Genomic DNA, 20,237 nt, shown 5'->3' on the forward strand with positions numbered 1-20,237 from the left:
CGGACACGGACGCGTCGGGCGCAGGGCAGGCGGACGCTCAGGCGCGGTCGGTCGGTGGGCCCGGGCCCCGCGCGGCCCACAGACGGGCCGGCGGGGCCCGGAGGTCGGCGGCCCCGGGCCTGAGGCCCGGCCGGCCGCGGCGGCCGCACACTAATGTCGGCCGGCCCCCGCGCCGGCGGGGGCGCCTCCGGAGGCGGGCCGCAGCCGGGCCGGCCTCCTGCCGCACACAGACACACACACCGTCAGACTACACAACCAACCCAGTCAGGCCACGGGATATGTTGACCACTCAGCACATATGACATACCGTCAGATTTCACACAGCACACTAAACACTCTGCAGAGACTAAATTATCGTCAACTTCCACAAGACTCCACAGGAAAGTTCGTCGGACTTCACAATCGACACAACAGCGACTGACAAATCAGGCAAGATTGTGCAATATGCAACTTACGTTGAAGTCTGTGCAAGTGTATAAGTTACAAGAACCTCTCATTGATTCGAAACCCACAGAAAAACCACTTTTAGCATCATATTTAAACTGAGCCACTAACTCAAATTTTGGTTGTACGGATACCATGAGTGATAAAAAACCTATTTCCTGAAAGTTTGCGGCTAAACTAACAAAGACAGAGAAGTTGGTTGATCTCACATTTCTGGGAGAGCTGTACCGTTGACGGGCCGCTCAGTCTCCTGGTCTCGGCGGTCAGACGGCTGCCGGCAGACGGAGCGAAGGGTCAGTTCAGGTCGACGGGTGGGGCACTCAGACCCGGTGTACGGACCAGGTGGGCGGGGGCAACGGGTCAGGGCAGATCGGCTGACAGACATAAGTCAGATCAGACCCGGCGGAAGGCCGGCGGGTAGGGTCAGATAGGAGGAGGGGAAAGCGGTCACATCAGGCGGACGTGCACTTCATTGATTGCCAGTGCCGGAAACAGGGCAGATCGCGCCAGGACGATTTAGAGACATCACTAGGACACCGGTGAATATACTAAACTAAAAAAAATTGCAGAAAGTTTGAACAGCACCAGCTCTCGAACCCCACTCAGCCCAGACACACAATGGTTTATGGGATTAGAAGCGCGACCGGCTCCATCACCACAAGCGCGCTTAGTCGGTAATTGGTGACGCACCCCCCCCCCCCTTCCCGACAGCACGGAGCCACACTGCGTCCACTCACCGGTGCCGGGTCGGCCGGCGTCTTTTTGGACTCGGGCTTCTTGTGCGACGGCGCGCCCTCTAGGCGGATGTCTCTGTAGGCCTCTGCGCGGCGCTGCTTGTAGGAGCGCTCCTCCTCCTCCTCGCCGGCGCCTTCCTGGCCGCGCTCCTCCCGGCGGCGCGGCTCCTCGTGCCGGTCCTCCGAGGACTGACGGCCCGGCGGCGGCCGGCGCTCCTCGTGTCGGTCCTCAGCTGAGACCTGCCGACCCACAGGCCGCCGGTCGTCGTGCCGGTCCTCGGACCGTTGGCGGCCGGGGCCTCGGTCGTCGCCCGAGCCGCGGCGCGCCGGCGGCCGGCGGTCGTCGTGCCGGTCTTCGGAGCCCTGCCGACCGCCGGGCCGCCGGTCGTCGCCGGAGGGCGGCCGCCGCTGCGGGCTGAGCCGGTCGCGCGGCCGGCCGCCGCGCTCGCCGCGCCGCAGTCGCTCCTCGATCTCGCGCTCCCTGGCGGCCGTGTCGACGGGCCGGGCGCCGCCGAAGATGCTGCTGTTGGCGGCCGCCGGCGCCGGCTTGCCGATCTCTGCTGCCGGCACCGAGCGCGGCTTCAGGTTGAGCCGCGGCCGGCCGTCGGGCAGCCGCTGCACCGCTGCGGACGGACGGGACGCCGGGTCACGGAGGGACAGCGGCAGGGGGCTGAGCCGGCCGACTCGGCGCCGTCGGCAGCCCAGATCAGAAACTAGACTACGTGCCTCCACACCAAAGCGGTACCTCACAGAACAGGCACACGATGTTCTGCCCTTCAGTTCTGATAAATCAGGTCAATACATCTACCAAGTTCACGTACAGGGTGGGGCAGAAAGATTTACCTGTTTGTTTTCAGCCCATAACTCAAAAAGTTCTGGACGGATTTTAGTGAAATTTTGCATGCGGCTTCCCAACTGACTCGTGTATAATTACTATGACCGTTTTTAATTTCGTCCTGGTTGTTGATGAGCTATGACGAAGATTACAAAAAGAGCTCAAATTGCGGCGCCGATGCAGGCTGACCACAACGTCCGAAGCGTTGCCAAACAGCTTGGTGTTGCCATAAAAACTGTTTAAAATATAATGAAATGCCTTGAAGAGACAGATACAGTGTCGATGAAGTCCATCCCAGGCAGAACAAGGCATGTCCGCACCAAAAAGCTGGTTGATATCGTGCACAAAAAGGTGTCTCGAAGTCCTAGGCGAACCATGCGCAAACTGTCAAGGGACCTCGATTTTTTGCCCAGAACGATCAGGAGGATCATAAACGACGAATTGGACATTAAGTCATACAAGATGCAACGTCGACACCTAATTTCGGCGGCATCCAAGGAAAAGCTGCTACACAGGGCCCAAAAGATGTTGGAGGAAATCAGAAGCGCCGGTAACAAGGTCTTCCTCTGATCCGATGAAAAAAATCCACGGTTGAGCCACATACGAACTCCCAAAACGACATAATGTTGGCAGATGGTACATCCAGCATTGATCCTGCTATCCAGACCAGTTTTGGTCGCCACAATCCCGCTGGTGTCATGGTTTGAGCCGCCGTCGCATCCGACGGCTCAAAAGGACCCTTGGTCTTCATCGAGGCGGGTGTGAAAGCCAATTCAAACGTTTATGTCCATCTGGTGGAGGAACATGCTCTGCCTTGGGTCACTCAGTCGTTCCGAGACGGATGCGTGGTCGTCCGGGACGTTGCGTCGTCTCACACGGCCAACATCACTCAACAGTGATGCAAGACCCACATGCCTGGGTTCTGGGACAAGGACATGTGGCCACCATCAAGTCCAGACCTGAACCCTGAATGGACTTCACCACCTGGGCCATCCTGGAGAGGGAGGTGTGTGCAACACCACACAGCAGCATCGCCGCCCTGAAGCTGGCCCTCGAGACGGCATGGTCGAATTTCGACGAGGACACCGCGCGGCGCTCGTGCCTCTCCGCAGAGGGAGGTTTCAGGGCAGGGTGAAGACCAAAGGTGGCCATGTTGGTTCATAGTGCCGTTGCCGAGATGTGTACATACTAGTGATGTCATTTACGGAAAATCGGAATACCGATACCAAACCAAATGCCAACCAAAACCGTGGAGAAATACCGAAACCAAACCAACTTGGGAACATGAGGAAAATACCAACTTTTTACCGATTTCTTAGCCTCTTAAATATTAGCAAGGGTTCATGATACCAACAAAATACCAAACACATTAGGATTGAAATACCAAATACCGAGTTGGTATCGGTTTGGTATCGGTATACCAAAAAGTTGGTATCCGATTGACATCTCTAGCACATACTACTGAATACGTGTACCAAAATCAATTGAATATCTTTGTTTGGGACCAAAATATTTTTAAAAATCAAGAGGTAAATCTTTCTGCCCCACCCTGTAAATAAATTAGAAACAGCGCATTCAGCACACGATTCGAATTTGAGGAACTGAATCATCGTTCTGAATCGCATCAAATGCAACAACTCACCCGAGTTGGGTCGGTCCGGGCCGGGGCCGTGCCTGTCGTCCGGCCGGGGTGCGCCGCTGAAGCGACCGCCCGGGCCCCGATCGAAGCCACCGGGGCCGCCCCTATCATACCCTCCAGGACCACCCCGATCATACCCTCCAGGACCACCCCGATCATAGCCGCCAGGACCTCCCCTATCGTAACCGCCGGGGCCTCCCCTATCGTAACCACCGGGGCCTCCCCTGTCGTAACCTCCAGGGCCTCTGTCGTAACCGCCGGGGCCTCCCCTATCGTAACCGCCAGGACCGCCCCTATCATAGCCGCCACGGCCCCTGTCATACCCGCCGGGACCTCCACGATCATAGCCCCCAGGGCCTCCTCGTGAACCCCCTCTATCGTAACCTCCCGGTCCGCCCCTATCGTAACCTCCCGGTCCACCCCTATCGTAACCGCCCGGCCCACCCCTGTCGTAGCCTCCCGGCCCAGCTCTATCGTAACCACCCGGCCCACCCCTATCGTAACCACCAGGGCCACCCCTGTCGTAACCACCGGGCCCGCCTCCCCTGGGCGGGCCCCGGTGGTCGTCCCGGTCGTAACCGTGGTACCCTGGTGGGCCGTCTCTTCGGGGTCCCCTGCCGAAACACAACAGTGCCCGGTCACATATGAGCAAATGAACGTACAAAGAGCAACGCGGACTGCTCGTAGTCTCAGACCATCGATCACCATCATATAACGGTTCCCGGTCTGAATCGAGCAAACAAACTTCAGTCCCGACTCCCTAGGTCGCAAAACTAAACGCTATTGATTGCACATGTCACAGCCGGCAGACAACTGTCCGCCAGTGCAGTCCCAGTGAGACGGGCGGCCTTACCTGTCCATGCCGCGGCCGGACGGGCCGTCATGGCGATCGGAGGAGCGACCTGGCGACAAACGAGCCCGTCACATGCTGACACGGATACACAACAGACACGGACACCAAAACTGAAAACGACACCGGGGCCGTCAGACCTGCTCAGGGCCAATTAGCCGGCCCGGCACAGGACCTCACACGGGCGAGCAGCGACGAGCCACGGTCTGCCCAATTTCCACACATTCCACCTTTACGAGGGTGCATTTTATCAGGATACTGGCAACGCGTGTGCCAGCCAGGACAGCGCGACTCTGTTCATTCTCGGTCCACCGGAGACTCCGCTGACGCCCGGGTGGCGGCAGCGGACACCGCATTGAGACGCTCACCTCCGTAGGGCCCCGGCTCGTGGCGCGACGGCGGCCCGAAGTTGCCCTCGCGGATGTCGCGGGGCGGCTCACGGGGACCGAAGTTCCCTCCGCGAACGTCACCGGGCGGCTCGCGGGAGTCGTAACCGCCGCGATGCTCGTCTGTAACAAAGACACAGTGACGGCGCTGATACTCTAATGAGGCATGTTCAAGCAAAGGAAAGATCTCGGCAATAAACATTAAATATACCATGGTTACAAGTTACAACATTCCATCAGCAATGAATTACCGTCTGGTTGCACCATGGTTTTGTCACGAAGTGTGCCGTGACTCATACGGTCACCAGGACGAAAGCCTGCCCTAAGTTTTATGTTCTCCCTCGGGATTCGGTCTGGGGCCTTCTCAATGCAACGACACCGGCAGCAACTTGCCAAAACGTTCGACGAGGATGAGATTCGAACTCACGCGGGGAGACCCCATTGGATTAGCAGTCCAACGCCTTAACCACTCGGCCACCTCGTCATGCGAGCCCGCCGCCGGTCAGGTTACGAGCCTGTATTGTATGTTACAAAACGTCACTTCCCGCAAATGACGTCATTGGGAGCTGGTGACTGACGTCAGAGGCCGTTATCACGCCCCGCCGTGGTGCTCCACCCTTTCCGAGCCACGACACGGAGGAAAGTGCACTGATAACACTGCCGCAGCCCAGCAGGGGAGCCTTGACGTTACAGATCAGTCTAAAGACCATTGACAGGCGTGCCATGGGGCACAAGAGCTTCATACATTGAGTCACTATCATCAAGCCTCCTTGCATGCACCCGCTACTGGAGTAATTGATAAAGAGACGAACCATCTATCGGTATTTCATGTGGGCTAGTATCGTTCCAATCCTTTCGTTTAAATAGTTCCTGCCAGTTCGGCAAGACTCGTGAGCGACATATCCCAACCGCAGCACTTCAGGACCGCAGTGACATAGCGGAGAATCCCGTGCGATCGGCGTTGCAGCGCCTCGAAATCGGGCAGCTGGTTATTGATCGCGGTGGCCGGGTTACCTGGCGATCCAAACAGCGGCGCTGGGGGCCGGCAGCGCTCCGGTGCCGGGCAGCATCGCGCCGACTTCCCAAGATCAAGAGTGGCCCTCATACTGCAGCCGAGACTATTCCATCTAATAAGCCACTCTAGGTACCCTGGTACTAGGTCAAGCAGTAAGATCAGATATTCACGAGGGGAAAGATTGGCGAGAAGGTGGGGCACTGAATCGAACACAAATAATACATGCGTATGAATTTTGATACCAACAGAGCACCAGCAGCATCAGCCTACGACCGCCCGTGGCATGGACACTGAACAGCTGGACCACGCGTGTCATCAGTGCCAGCGATTCCCGGGTTAGGTCTGGTCCGGCAGGGTCAGGTCGGGTCGGGTCAGGTCAGTCCGGACAGGGCAGGTTGGGTCTGGTCTAGTCAGGTCAGGTCCAGGCGGCTCCGGTGAGGTCACCTCAGGTCGGGTCGGCCCGGTCAGGTCGGTCCCCACTGACTGACCTGCCGAGGGCGGCCGCTCGGGCTCCGGCGGCGGCGCCCGCTTCAGCTCCATCTGCAGCTTCGTACCGTCCAGCTCCTGGCCAACGACAACACCACATCAGGTTAGTCAGCGCGGACATATTACACTACAGTGTTATTCCATTTCACACATACTAATGAACATAGAAAGTTCTGTTTATCGTAAAACGGACAAACAGTTACATGGCTGGACCATAAAGTGATAAGAAATGTTTCAAACTACAGTGAAGTGGATACAATGATGATCATGTCAGTTCAGAATTGGTGCCGCCCATCCGCACCAGTTCCTTGATCTGCAGAGCCTCGATGAGGATCTCGCGGGTGGTGAACTCGACATAGCCGCGGCCGGCCGCCCGACCGTCCGGCCCCCTCTCCAGCTCCAGCTCCTTGATCTGCCGCACACGGACAGCACACGGGGCGGTCAGAGCAGCCGGGCATCTTAACTCTGCGGCCCGAGGGCGTGGTTCATTGAAAACGGTAATAACCTTGAACGAACGAAACGCCCGAATATTCTATGACGATCTCTTACAGATGTAAAAAGGCTACGATAGGTCAGCTGGGGGGGGGGGGGGGCGCACCTCGAGTCCGCGGAAGGCGTGCGCCAGGGCGGCGGGCTCGGCGGCCGGCGGCACGTTGGAGACGATCACGGCGAACGGCTCCACCAGGGGGATGTCGGTGATGTCCAGCTCGGGTGGCACGGGCTCCTCCCCGTGGGCGTCTGCGGCGACACGGCGCGTCACACTCGGAGCACACGGCGCAAACCGTATACCGCCAGTGGGAACGACTTACCATTACAACATCATCTTTTAATCAGAGATCAAATCATGATACATGTGGGCTGAATGAGAATCCTCAATGAGCAGAAACAATATTTCAGCATTTATCAGCTTATTAATCTAATATATGACATCCACAGTCATCAGCCAACAACAACTCACCAAACTCCTCCATCTCCGCCGCCCAATCTATTGAGGCCATGGCTGGGCCTTTTTGATGACACACTGTTAGTTATGGCCTTGTGTGAAACATTTGCTAGGGAAAAGAAAGGGAGTGTTATCTTTCAACTAACTCTTCAATGTCAACTATTCAATTCTTACATCGGCTTTGTTACACCCCCTGTACTTTATCTATGACGATACTGATAGCCCTTCCTTCTGTATCATTCTGTGGCCTGCATACAATGTTCAATAAGGATTACAGAGTCTCACGTGCAGTGGGATGATGATTTGGTGGGCTACCAAAAACATGACTATTGCACTATCATCTGACTCATCAACCCAATCAGTGAGGGACAGTTACAAAGGCAAACACACCACAACAAGTAATCATTTTATTTTATCTAATTAGGTACTGGAAATTGTTTCCCGTTCAATCTGCAAGGCTGGCGCCACTTGTCTGTACTAGTATGTCTGGTATTTCATTTCAATGAAATGCACAAAGTGTAATACCTACAGAACTGAACCCAGCTGCAGTCAGCACTGAACAGTTTGATGCACCTTTTATAAACTTACCAGCTGCATTAGCTACTAAGTGTCAGGCTGCAATATGTTTCTGTGTACTTCCCTGAACAAGGTGATAAGACAAGCAGTTGATCATGCTGATTGTGTTAAATGACACTAGTAATAGATGAAGAATAAAATATTTGAATATGTTCTCAATACCTACTACATCTTAAAAGTTTAAGACATACCTAAGTGCTAATCATGATATAAAATCACTAATTTACTGTAACACAGCATAAGCCACTCTTTTGGTGTTATAATACCTTTAGGTTAGCTTTAAACATGCTGAAGATTTTCATCCCCGCCTCAGCTAGGTAGGCTCTAGGCAGAGTCCCAAATGCAAAAAAAAAGGCTTTTGGCTTGGGTGTCAGAGGAGAAATTCCTCACGAAAGAAGAGGGACAAGAGTGGAAAATTGTCAGTCAGCTAGGGCCTAAAAGAGTGGAAAAAGGATCAACAGCATAAATTCAAATATCTACAGGATGGAAGATGGTAGGATGTAAACTGCCAACCACACAAATGCTGTTCAGTGTTTCCCATACAATTTGGAGTGAAAAATTGCACTTAAAATTGGAGGACAGAGTAAATAGTGGTTTATTTGGATTTTGTTTTCCACCCAAATCAAATTTTTTTGGGATACTGTAAGCGTCTTTTTAATTTATACATTAAAAAACATGCTGAAACTCCAGGTTTCCTGCATACATCTAAGACTTTAACTGATGAATGACAATTAGCCAATATATTGGATAGGAAGCAAGACTTATTAATTTCTCATGATCTTCTCTTTGCATGATGTGCAAGGCATGATGCATCTGTTTGCATGATGCATGATGTGCATCATGATCATAGGTGTAATAATGATATAATATGCAGCTGGTAGCTGGACAGACTCAGACCTTGAGAGAAACTAATCCAGCATGAGGTTATTCTAGTTCAGATGCAATGTTTTCCTTATTTAATTTTCAAGTATCTTTTTCTGGCAGGGAGCTACCTATGTTTGTGAGATTTCTATTAATATTTTGAGGGAATTTGAAAGTTTGAGTCCTAAAGTGTACAAAACCATTTAAGAACAATAAGAGTCATGCAAGCACTCTAACATACCTAACTTGTTGCAATTAACACTTTACACTTGCATACCAATCACATTGAAGTTTAAGCTGCATGGTAGGTACTATTTCTTTCAGGTTAACAATGGCTTCATATTTCGGTCTATACTCTCTTCAATATCAAGCTTGCAGCTTAAGTGCCCCCAAGGCCGTATAGAGAAGGTAAAACCGTCCCGGGGGTTTTGCCGCCCGAAAACTTTAACATTACGTGACGTCACTGGAGACTTCGGCGCTCCGACGGTCGGCGGCGCTGCATGGTTATGTATGAGGGTTAGGCATCCCGGCGAGGCGTCGTAAATGAAGGAGTTTCGAGTACCTATTACACATTCATTATGTTTAATGGATTTACAGGAACGGCTACCCCTCTGCCAGCCCCACCTAACTGTAATGTAGCTCGCGGCCTCGGACCGGTAGCCTGCTCCTCCCCGAACGCCATTCCTTCAGCCCTGGCGTGTTACGACCCCCCCCCCCCCTCGCGTTTGGCCCCTGATTGAGCTAGAGCTTCGCGGAAAGAACGAGCGTGTTGCCCGTAAAGAGAGCAAGCCGATGATGCCCAATTTTAAGGTCCTAAGTCATCGGATGACCTCCCAGGTCAGGTCAATGACCCAAAAGTCGGGAAAATCGGGACCTGTTAGAACGTCGTAAAGGGTGGCTGCTAGGGGGTTTTTCGGGGCGCTGATCACGAATATCACGTTAGTTTTGATCACAGATGATGTCTTTATGCATTTAGGCCAGGTCGGGTCAGGTTAAGTCAGGTCAACCAGTACCTAGGGGTCCTGCCGAGCCGGGCACTAGAGGTGCTGTGGGATCTGAGTGCCAGCGGTCAGCCTATAGGCCGCACTATAGTGCGGCAGCTACTAATGGGTCGGGCCGAGGCTATACGTGGAAACACGTGCCACATATGCGGGGCTGAATCACACCACGTGGATGACCGATGTACCCTAGCATTAGCACCCCCAGATTCGGTAACGCCTTCGGTAAAAGCGGCGGGGGCCGTGGTCAGTGACACTAACACCGCCGCTGGCGTGCGGTTTTGAGTTACGGCTGGTGAGCTGGAAAGACACGACGCTGAACTGCGGGCATGCAGAGGCTGTGAGGGAGGTGGAGTTATGTTACACGGCGCGCAGCTTATAGGAGGCCCAAGAGCAGTCGGGCTGGAGGGGGCGACAAGCAGCGTCCGCTTCTGCTCGGCATAAGATGAGAACAGCCGTTCCGATCAGCAGCGTCTGGAGACAGTGTGTAATCCAACCGTCCGATAAAGACGATCTTACTTTGTCCTAAAACGTGGATATGAACAATTAGTTGGGTTCCGAGCCGTCACCGTCTCTGGCCACCGTAGCTAGCGTCAGCGACACCGGCACCAGAGCCAGTGACCGGTGACAGGCTGGTTCAGACCCAATGTATCGCCACCCTCCCCCTCCTGTCAGACGAGTCCGAGCGAGTCGGGTTCGTCGATCAAGACTGCATGAGCTCAGCGATCATGAAATGTCTCAGCTTGGGCCTTTTTTATAACCTTGATGTGCGATTTATAGGCATCACTGGAACGTTTCGCACTGCAGTAAACACTAGATGGACCTTGCGCGCATTCCCAATGAATGTCACTAAAAAGGATATGCAAATACACACAGAAGAACACATGCACGCACCAACACAAGCTTCGCACGCACGCAGGCGCGCGCACACACATACTGTTAATTTGCAGCCTAATGGCCGTTGCAGCGTTTTAAGCACCGACCAATGAGAGCCGTTGGAGACCAGGTCTCCAGTGACGTAATCGCGCCGGGTAATGCAATTGGCCCCTGGGCGGCTCCAAATGCCGGGACGGCACCCCCCTGAAGTGCCCCGCTGAAAGCAGTGTGTGATTTCTGTACCTATGTACAGCCCTGACGTTCAAAGGCACAAAATATTTAACAGAGGAGCGAGCTGCTGAAGGAACTTCAATAGCAAGAGCTTGCTATGGAACAGACCATAGAAGGATATCGATTAGAAAAAAGTTTCATGTAATAGAATAATTAAAACACCATCAAAATAGGTCTGAAAAGTGGAACTTGTCATATCAGATCATTCTGGGAGTTTACAGTCACGGCGCAATCTAAAGCCTTCAGAAAAGGGTACAAACACCAAATGAAAATTACTGCAGCAGATGCAACATAATCAGAGAACGCTTAAAAGGTAAAAAATGATAGCCTGATATGTAAATAGCGTCTAAAACATAAACTTTTTCCGTTAAACTCTCCCGCCCACTTTTACCTCATCTTCCAATACACACGCCATATTTGACGACAGCTGAAGGTGGTGCAAAGCGCTGATATTCTGAACGCCGTCACTAAAATAAATCAGTGGCTTAGAATGTATAGACAGTAGGGCGGGTCATCCGAGAACTTTTTTTCGAGGACACAAAATGAAGACCGAAATTCCTACGGAGCATGTCACAAGAAGACTGTGTGAATTTGTTCAATTTTTTTGGTCGAGGTTGCGGGTCGCCGCAGCCAATTAATCAACCGGGTTTTTCGCTACATTTTCACTGGACGCGAGTTTTGAGGACAAATGTCATATAATTAATTATTTTCAAATATATACATCGAAACTTCAGCTATTCCTCAACCTATTCTGTAAGTCTGTTGGCTGTATCTCTCTAACTGTGGCCATGGTGCCATACTTTCCGCAACTCGATCGCAGCGCCATCTCTTGAGAGGACTGTTAACCTTGCGTCGGTCGAGACAATATGCATTCTGCTGATGCGATCTTAGGACGCTGATGAAAAACGTGAGGCACAGGAGCGTATATAGCGTGAAAGCTGTCAATCGCAATTAAAGTAGCCATGAAATGTACATATTAGGGGTTTACCTGACTTAAGCACAGCCATTATTCGCCAAGTGCGATAGTGTCCGCTGGACCTATTAGTCAGTTGATTCTGCGCTGAGACTTCAGCAGCATTATTCTCAGTTTTGGCTTCGATTATTTCCTTGCCTGTAAATTTAACCTTTCTTTTGAAATGCAAACCTAGTGTTAGAACTGAACAGTAGCAGCTCAATTGCAGAATAAGTACTAAGTTAGCCTCGTCAACTTAGCCCGGCTTCATCTGACAACAGACTGAGGATGAGTTGCGAGGTATCCTGCTGATCGGCGATCCGCGTATCATATCACTGCCCGAGGTGCGCGTTCTCATCGGACCATCAGATCCTATTTTGATGACCTAGGCCACCACTACAAGCAGTGGAGCATCGAGCTTCGGTCTTCGAGGGAAACTGACCTCATAATAACCGCGGTAGTAGCTGCTAAGCGGTCGCCGACGCAATTTGTGATCCCAATCATGCGACATTGTTGCAGTTAGTGGAAAGGAGCCTCCATGTCGAAACGGAACTAATGCCGCGTGGTGGTCCTCGGTGACACTTCACATTCTGTTCTCGGAGAGGCAAGTAATTACAAAGGAAATGCCCTTCTGCATTTTACGTGCATAAGGATGCGTCGTTTATCATGATAAATAGGATAGCCGTGCTGGATCATCGGCTATGACGAGCCTGCTGGACGAGCATATTGCTTCAGTAAATGAGCCCGGTATAGTCAATGCTTAATTCTATTTTACACCAAAATCAGACAAGGGCCAAATTATTAAACAAGTTTACAAGATTTGTGGAAAAGCCACTGGACTAAAGCCGCGCCGATCAGTGGACCATTTACCAAGAGTGCCTGTGCATCGAGCAGGAACCGTTCGTGCCGTTTCGGGCAACGCCATGCAGTCCAGATCAGAGAAAACTTCTGAACAGCCCGGAAGCAGGCGTCACCTCTTGACAAATCCCGAGGTAGCTGTCAGTAAGGAAGCTTGAGCCATTGAATTTGGTAAAATGGCTTACATTGGCAGCTTGCAAGTTACGTATTCCGTCGCGATCACCCATCATACAGCATACATTGACCAGCTTCGAACTATCACCGAGTTCAATGTTGTTCACTATGTCCCAATGTGGTCCGAAATTACGGAGTAAACATTGCAGAGACGGATTACTCCAAAGCATCCAGCTATTGCGAGACCTCTCAGCTCATCGGTCTGTGTCATTTGCCCAGTGATCGACAGGAATAAGTACCGGGCTCACTATAGGAAACTTTTTTTGGGCTGTACTGGCCGATACAGAAAGCCAGCAAACAGTGCATACACTGCGATGCTTGCTGAACTAAGGAATGGTGATACAAAGACTCGAGCCACTTACGGCAAAAAAGTGTAGGAAACGAATGAGGCAGGAGACATAAAGATATGCGATTCTATCAGCATTTTGCAATAAACAAGTCATGTTTAAACATGCAGCTCATAGATCGGTCCAAAGAACGCGTTACAGAGTCACCAATAACAATATCGCTGGAAGAGGGTGACCTTCGATCCACTTTAACAAATTAATTTCGATCCGGTGCATACCTATACTCACCACTCAGGCAGTGGAGTGAGCCGTCCGGCTTGTAACTTAGGCAGCATACGCTGTTGTTATTAAAAGAGCACGTCTCGGTTACATCACGTGTGCCATCAGGACGCAATGCAACGCTCTCATGCCGGCGTTTGAATCAATTATCGAAGTGTGATTTTCTGTCCTAGGGCGGTAAGGTGGCTGGCTACATTGCATTCAAAAATGAACATACGGTTTGGACTGATGTAATCTGTCTGCAAAACTTAATTTAACTGATAAACGTATATCAAAGTTAAGCATCTCGCTGTTTTCTTGGCGAAATCACTATAGGTATAGCTTCCGGAGCAATTTATGATTCCTGAAGTATTTCGGATCGAATGGGTACAACTCACCTAGTGTCAAATAAGGAACACCAGGCACCTAGGAACACCAAAGAACACCATATACCCGACGTGGCAGCGGCTGCGTCAGCTTTTAACGGTCGGAAAGCCGTCAAAATCAATGTTATGCCAAACTTGCTCAATAGATGGCGCTGGTTTCGTTGCGCTCAGATCGCCGATGCTAATCGCTATTCTGAGCACGATTCTGCCACTGGGGTTTCCAAACTTTGTGAAGAGGTGGGGGTAAGCATGTAGAACTAGGAAAGTGGTAAATATAGTGCCTTTCTCGAATTTTTCCCACTAAATTTTGCAAACAACGAGAAAAATTAGCAAAAGTGGTCTCGAAAAACCGTGGACGGCGCGCCCAGTTCCTTTTCAAAAATTCGCAAAAAATATGTTTTAACCGTTTTATGGATCAGCCCGTAGGAAAATCGCTCTTCACTTGAAAACTTTTTCCATCGACCCGCCCTAATAGACAGCACACAAATTATCATAGGTACACAGACTGTCTGTATATCTCTGCAAATTATTTAAGTCTCTGAATTATTTTTCAATCATTTTCAATGGATTTTGCTTAAATATTTATTTTTTAGTATGAGCACGCTAAGTGAAATAACATGCAGAATATTACAAAGAAGCTTTTCTATGTATTTCTTGAGTCCTGACTCCTGACATATACCTTCAGGTAGTTTTGTACCTTTTAACAATCGATAATCGATTTTATTAATGGATGGATATAAAACTGGAGGCGGAGTCCGTAATAGACAATATTTGTTGTGCACACCCCGACTACTACTTTCTGATCGGGAAACTACGGGCTGAATGTTGAAATGGTACCTACAATATAAATTGTGATTCCAAAATTTGTTATTCCGAAGCCCATCATAGCCGAACACGGTCTTCGTCCCACTCAACTGACTTCAACTAGCCGCGGTTGCTCCCACTAATCACGAAGCCATCCCCGTCAGGAGTCTCATGCATCGGGTCACGGGTGCCGGAGCGACTGCAGTCGCTCCGGCACTGCATGGACTCGGGGCCCTGGCCCCTGGCTCTCACAGTCACATTTAGGTACTGTACCGAGGGTTCGATACTTCACCTGCTTAGCCACGCCTGACGTGTTTATACCTATAGTTCTGCATTTTCCGTATTCACAATCACGGGGTAGGGGTAAGAGGGCGCAGTTACCCTCAGCTTTTACCCCTATCGGTTATTATACTCTACCGGTAGGTAGGTACAAGTATGGGTACGGTACAGGTACATGTACGGGTAGTAGATTTCTTGGTGAATATAAAATTACCTGCTCTACATTTGTGTAGTTTCCTCGGCTTAGGAGTGGTATTCAGAATACGGGAACCGTGGTAGGTAAAAGGTGGGCGAGCGATACAATTTCCTTTTATCAAATTCTAAATATTCATTCAGTAGGTACCCCTCGCCGGCCGAGGGGAGGCAGGTGCACCCCCAAGTGTATTTTTTCAACATTGCTCGGAACACGTTGGTAGGTAATCATTGTAGAGCTAAAAGCTGATACACCTTACTTCTGATTCCAGCTGAAACTTGTGATACCAGTCGCATTTTCAGGTCAGGTCAGGTCAGGTATGATCGACGTCCTAAGTGAACCTCTACACGAGCCCATAATGTTGCAACATCGCAGCGCCTCTGCTCAAGGGAATCTTTTACAAGGTGATGAAACTTACAAGGCTGTAACCTCCCGAGCCCCAAAACTTCCACAAAACTTCCCACGTTCTCTGTGCTGTGGCCTGTGGCTGTGTATCTGCTCCGGCGCCGGCGTATGCGGGCACGCCAAGGCGAGTATTTGTTGGATGCGCCTGGGCCTCCTCTCGACGCCGGGTGTACCACGGTACCACCTACGCTACGTCCGGTCTTACCGCGGAGTTGCCGTCGACGCGGGAATGCTGAGCTGAGCGCTGCAGCGCTGCTCGGGGAGCAGCGCGCTGCTCGGGAGGGGGAGCGCCGCGCGTGCAGTGCGCACTGCGCGTACAGTCGAAGACGGCGGCGGATCGATAGGGCACGGTGGAGAGCATGGGTGGAGCTTTTCCGGGGAAGTTGATGGGGCAAAAAGGCATCAAACCTACACTGTCCGACTGTCAAGTTGAATAAAATGAACACTGACCAGTGGCGTATCCAGGGGGGAGGCCAAGAGGCCATGGCCTCCCCCTTTGGGATCAGACATGCAAGTGGGCCCTTTGGGTCACTTGAGTGCAGTGACGTACCCAAGGGGGGCCACGGGGGCCCCTGAGGTCCAAGGATGACTCAGGGGGACCAGCGTGACGAAGGCGTTCTGGGTCTCCATGCCTTAATTCCAGCAGTACTAGACAGAACGTCTTTTACTCGGAAGAAAAACTGATATCAAAGCTGCGATATCTATCACAGTGACGAACACAGAGCGCCTTTAACTAACTGAGAGCCCCTGGCTACCTGAGGGGCCCCCTGGTTACCTGAGGGTCCCCCTGGTCACCTGAGGAGCCCCTGGTTATCTGACGAGCCCCTAGCTACCTGAGGGGCCCCTGGTTATCTGAGGGGCCCCTGGTTGTCTGAGAGGTTCCTGGTTGTCTAAGGGACCCCCTGGCTACCCGAGGGGTCCCTGGTCACCTGAGGGGCCCCTGGTTAGGTAGCTGAGGGCCCTGGTTACCTGAGGGCCCCTGGTCACGGGACCCTGTTTGCCTGAGGGGCACCTGGCTACCTGAGGGACCCCTGGTTATCTGAAGGACTCCTGGTAAAGAACCCCTGGTTACGAGGGCCCCTGGTTACCCGAGGGGCCTCTGGTTACCTGAGGGGCTCCTGGTTATCTGAGGGGCCCCTAGTTACCCAAGGGGCCCCTGATCCCCTGGATGGCCCCTGCCCAGTCATCTAAAAAAGCCCTGGTCACCTGAGGGGCCCATGTTTACCCGGGGAGTACCTGGTTATCTGAAGGGCCTCTGCAGTCACATGAAGGCCCTTAGTTTCCCGAGGAGCCCCTGGTATAACCGGCACCTGATTTTCAAAGGGTCCCCTGGTCACGGTAACCTGGTGGGCCCCTGATCAATTGAAAAGCAACTGCAGTCACCTCTCAAGTGACTGCAGGGGGTCCCCTGATTACCTAAAGGGCCCCTAATCACTTGGATTCAATGGCATAGCCAGGTGGCGAGGAGATACGTGTTCGTTATATGGTTTAGGGTCCCCTCGGGCCCGAGGGGCCCTACGGTGCCAATTGACATCAGAGGGTCCGCGCTGGCCACGGTTCAACTGGAAAGGAGTGAAAGGACACCACGGGGCTTTTGAGAACACGTCATGGGCTATTATGTAGCCACACTTATCTCCAGAAGGGCCCCACCCCAGGTTCTGAAGGACCTTGCCGGCCTCTGAGGGTCCTTGAAGGCTAATGAGGGATCAGCTGTAAGGGCCCCACACCTGTTTGTTATGCCCCCACGGCCCACACCAGTGTTTCTGAGGGCCTTCACAATGGCGCCTGGGAGGGCCCTCACCGCCACCTCTAAGGTCCCCACACCAGTGCCTCTTAACCCGCGCCCCACTGGGGTCTGTGTATAACACGCCCTACTGGGGGGGGGGGGGGCTATTCATAGCCCCCCCTCCTAACTCCGAAACTACTGGGCCGATCGTCAAAATTCAAACGGCGTCTGATAGCCCCGGAAAAACTGTCGAAGGAAACCTAATTTCATTGACCTCGAGGTCACCGATGACGTCACAGGTCAGGTCAAAGTAAAAATTATTAGCATTTTGGCTTGTTCACATTTTGGGCTCTGGCCGCCGTCTTACAAGTCAGATCAGGCTCATTTTTGGCTTCCACACTCGTGAACAGATGCTCTAGATACCTTGAGGGTACCAAACTTGTACTTTGATTTTCAGGTCAGGGTCAGGTCATCACAGGTCACGGAAATATTATATCATGCGTCGGTCACGTGACACATGTTTTATGGTCCATTTAGGCCATAGATTTCGAATTTGATGTCGTCTGTGTCATTTGAGGTCATTTTGAGTCGAATTTAGCTTAGGTCAGGTCACTTTCAGGTCAAAAAAGGTCAAATTTTGAAGTTAAAAATTTTCAACAAAAAAGGTGTCTATTGGATGCATTTTGAGCTCAGGAACACGATGGTGCCATTTATATTGGTGTACGATGTCAAATACGTACTGAAATATTGATTTGAAAAATTAATAATTGTGAATTTTTTGCAATAATGCGCATAACTTGGCCATTTTTGCAGATATTTAGCTAAAACTTGCTAGAGTTAGTCATAATCATGCGTTCTGTCACATATATTCCGTTTTTTTTCGAAAAGTCAAAAACTTTTTGAAAAAAAATATAAAAATATAAATTTTGAATATTATTATATAAAATTTTCGAAATTTTCAAAACTTTGAAAATCCGAGATAGCAGTTTGATAGCGCAGTCAATTCTGAGTCCTTTCATGCAAAGAAATTGGATCTAGCTTAAAAACTGAGCTCTTGGGAGCGATTGCTGTGGTTCAATGTTTTGCGTCGAAATCGGACGAAAATGACGTCACTCTGACGTCATTTCCGGCCGACCTATGGTAGCTACGAAGTTCAAATTTTGACACAAGGTGTCAAATTGATGCAGCCGAAGGTACTGAAAGTTTGGCGTTGATCCGTCAAGCGGTTTGGAAGTTATTGCAGAAAAACGGGAGGGGGGGGCTATAAATAGCCCCCCCCCCAGTGGGGCGCGGGTTAACGGCCTACATCGGCGGCTCTGAAGGCCCGCTCACCGGCGCCTCCGAGGGCCCTATACCAGCGCATCTAACGGCCATTTACCGACGACTCTGAGGGCCTCTTACCGGCATCTGAGGTTGCCTTGCCGGCCTATGAAGGGCCACTAGTAACTTTCAGGGCCCCATACATGCCTATGACGGCCCCTACCAGCATCTCTAAGCCCTAAGACCCCCACAACGGCGCCTGTGTGGACCCCACACCAGCGCATTTGACGGCCTTTCACAGACACGTCTGAGGGACCAACATCGGCGACTCTGAGGGGCTCGCTCGCTTCGCTTCTTGATAAAAACCCGTGCATTTTATGCACATTTCTCAGGCAAAATGATACTTTTATCTGCCAATTTTCCACATTTTCTCAGGGCTTACACAGACAGACAGGGACAGGCAGGCAGACAGTGAGACAGACAGACAGACAGAGGGGCCCGTCCGCAAGGGGGACCGGACCCACTGTGCCCAATTCCCCCCCCCCCCATCGAAATGTTCTGGATACGTCCCTGCCTGGGTTGACAGTGGCCCCCCAGGTAACCCAGGTTGTCCCCTCCTGGACGAAATCCTGGGTACGTGCATGCTTGGGTGTCCCAAGAGAAGCGACATTCAGGGCCTTATCCGAAGTACTGGCCCAAACTTAAATAAAGTCATTACATCAGTAAGTCATTGAATAAAGTCAACTACGTCAAACTATCTTAAATTTGCCGTTTGATGGCCCTCAGAAGTCAGAGGCCGGCGTAGGGCCCTCATAGGCCGTCTCAGGGCCCTCAGAGGCTGAGGCCGAGCCCCAGAGGCTAGCGTGGGGCCCTCAGAGGCCGCTTCGGCGGTCCTACAGAAGCTTAGACTTGGGCGTGGGACCCTTTGACACTGGCGTGGAAGTTCGAACCCTAAGGAGCCAGCGTGCAGCCCTCTATGGCCAGCCGTGGAGCCCTCTAAGGCCAGCGTGAGGCCCTCTAAGTCCATTGTGGGGCTTTCTAAAGACAGTGGGGCCTTCTAAGGCCAGTGTGAGACCCTCATGTTCAGTGTGGGGCTGTCTATGTCCAGCTTGGGGTCTTCTTAGCCCAGCGGCGTGGGGCCTTCTGAAGTCAGTTTGAGGCCCACTGGCCACTGAGACCAGCTTGGGGCCCTCTGAAGACAATGTGGAGCCCTCTGAGGCCAGTGTGAGGCCCTCTGTGACCAGCGTGAACCCAGCGTGGGGCCAGCTGTCATCTGACTTCAGACGCTGGTGCTGGGCCCTCAGAAACCAGCACGGGGCCTTCATAGGCTGGCGTCGGGCCATTAGAGGCCACTTCGAGGGCCTCGGCAGCCATACTTCAGATCTTATGCATGTTTGAGCCCCCTGAGGTAGGAGTGGCCCTTAGAAGCCGGCGCGGAACCCTCTGAGGGTAGCATGGGCTTCTAGAGACCGGCGTGGGTTCGAGAGCGGCATAGGGCCATCAGACTGACTCAAAGGCTACAAAGAGCCAGCGTGGAGCCCTGGGAGGTCAGCATGGGTCTCCTGAGGCGATTAAAGGGGCTTCTGAGGCCAGAGTCGTTCACTCTGTTGCCGAAGAGGGGCTTTCAGAGGCCAGAATGAGCCTTCAGAGTTTTTAGATTGCCAAGTGTGCCTAAAAAGGCTCCCTCACATGGCGAAAGTGGCAAAGAACCGCACCTGTGCGTGGTTTAAGTATGCTACCGCTGGGGCCCCTAAGGTAAGGGTGGGGCCCCTTGAGCAGGT

At 51.9% G+C, this 20,237-nt stretch overlaps 1 protein-coding gene and 1 non-coding gene across 2 annotated transcripts; both read right to left on the minus strand.

The window, feature by feature from the left end:
- Positions 1 to 1,574: 1,574 nt before the first annotated feature.
- LOC122389899 (spidroin-2-like) lies at positions 1,575 to 9,153 on the minus strand (the record flags this gene model as incomplete). The annotated part of the gene is made up of 9 exons (XM_043382385.1): positions 9,011 to 9,153; positions 7,348 to 7,441; positions 6,988 to 7,127; positions 6,691 to 6,801; positions 6,392 to 6,467; positions 4,871 to 5,011; positions 4,506 to 4,554; positions 3,656 to 4,266; positions 1,575 to 1,801 (listed from the first exon to the last, which is right to left on the minus strand). Coding segments are annotated over exons 2-9 (1,395 nt in total), but the record flags the coding sequence as incomplete, so codon positions are not given.
- On the minus strand, positions 5,291 to 5,372 carry Trnas-gcu. The gene has a single exon. It is a non-coding gene; the product is annotated as a tRNA-Ser (tRNA).
- Positions 9,154 to 20,237: the final 11,084 nt, after the last annotated feature.

The sequence above is a fragment of the Amphibalanus amphitrite genome, unplaced genomic scaffold (genome assembly GCF_019059575.1).
Source record: "Amphibalanus amphitrite isolate SeventyFive unplaced genomic scaffold, NRLGWU_Aamphi_draft 000020F_arrow, whole genome shotgun sequence".
NCBI classification, from domain to species: domain Eukaryota; kingdom Metazoa; phylum Arthropoda; class Thecostraca; order Balanomorpha; family Balanidae; genus Amphibalanus; species Amphibalanus amphitrite.